The 1344-nt window shown below is 33.9% G+C and overlaps 1 protein-coding gene across 2 annotated transcripts in view; it reads right to left on the bottom strand.

Annotated features, from left to right (window-relative positions):
• Positions 1 to 1344, bottom strand: part of Srp54 (signal recognition particle 54) — a 65568-nt gene that overhangs the window by 47424 nt on the left and 16800 nt on the right. For both annotated transcript variants that reach the window (XM_004637091.2, XM_023721840.1), the window contains exon 2: positions 75 to 185. In XM_004637091.2, the coding sequence (XP_004637148.1) occupies positions 75 to 152 (78 nt within the window). In that variant the 5' untranslated portion in view covers positions 153 to 185. The remainder of the gene's footprint in view (positions 1 to 74; positions 186 to 1344) is intronic.

Here is a 1344-nt window from a genome sequence, read left to right on the forward strand (position 1 = left end):
TATTTATAATCTAGCTTCCTAATGCTAGTTAGGATATACAATTATACACACATATCTCATAGTATTTTACATACCTCTTCATTGATAATGGTGGCATTGCTCAGTGAGCGTAACGCTGATGTTATTTTTCTTCCAAGATCTGCTAGAACCATCTTGAAGGTTTTAAGATGTGCTTATGAGGAACTCTAGAAAGAAAAAAATTAAAAACAATTTCATTTCCATTGACTGAAGACCTCTGAAGAAAAATTTAAGTTCAAATTGGAGTACTGTAGTGTGTTGACACTATTTCTTTTCTTTATTTCTTTATTTATTTTTTGGGCAGAACTGGGGTTTGAACTCAGGCCCTTACACTTGCCAGGGGAGTACTTTTTCCACTGAGCTATCTCCCCGGCCCCGACACTATTTCAACTACAGCTTTAATATAACCATAATCCAAAAGATGGATTATAATGTTTTATGTTTGAATGGTTACTCAGAATCTCAATATGAATCAATAACATGTCAAATAATACCCATTTTGAGCCAGGTGTGGTGGGGCACACCCATAATCTAAGCACTCAAGAGGCTGAGGCAGGAGTATCGCCCCACATTTGAGGCCTATCTGGACTACACAGTATTTCAAGGCCAATCTGGAATACATAAGAACACTCTGCCTCAAATAATTGTATTTTTTTTGAAATAAAGCCATAATCTCAAATTAAGTATGTTCAATACTTGGGAATATGAACAACTAATTTACCATACATCCTTTCCTTTCCATGCATGTTTTTAATTACATGAAAAGAGAAAAAGAGGTAAAATCTCCATGAACATTATCTAATTCCTCACATTACAGAAGCCTGCACTATTTTCTTATTCCTAAGCAAAAAAAAAAAAAAAAAAAAAGAAGAAAAACATTTTAATAAATGACTTGCTTTTTCTAGCACAAGATAAAGCAACTATTGATACGTTTGTTGTATGACAGGCACTAGGATGTTACTCCACTATATTATTTCATTTTACTCTTCCAACCACTAAGGGGAAAGATTTTATTACTCTTCCCATTTTAAAGCTACTCCTGATTCTAATTCTAAAATAACTTCAAAAATTCCTTCAAGCTCTAACATGTTATGGTTTTATACAGTATATTAATGCACTATTACATGCAAGGAGGTAATAACTCATGGATAATGTTGGGTGTGGGGCACAGGCCTATAATCTCAGCACTTGGCAGGCTGAGGTAAGATAATCAATGTGAGTTTGAGGTAGCCTGGCCTACATAGTAGTGAGGCCCTGTCTCCAAAAAAAAAAAAAAAAAAAAAAAAAAAAAAAAACCCCTATAAATGGTAAAAGCAAATATGATTT

The sequence above is a fragment of the Octodon degus genome, unplaced genomic scaffold (genome assembly GCF_000260255.1).
Source record: "Octodon degus isolate 3935 unplaced genomic scaffold, OctDeg1.0 scaffold00086, whole genome shotgun sequence".
In the NCBI taxonomy this organism is placed as follows: Eukaryota; Metazoa; Chordata; class Mammalia; order Rodentia; family Octodontidae; genus Octodon; species Octodon degus.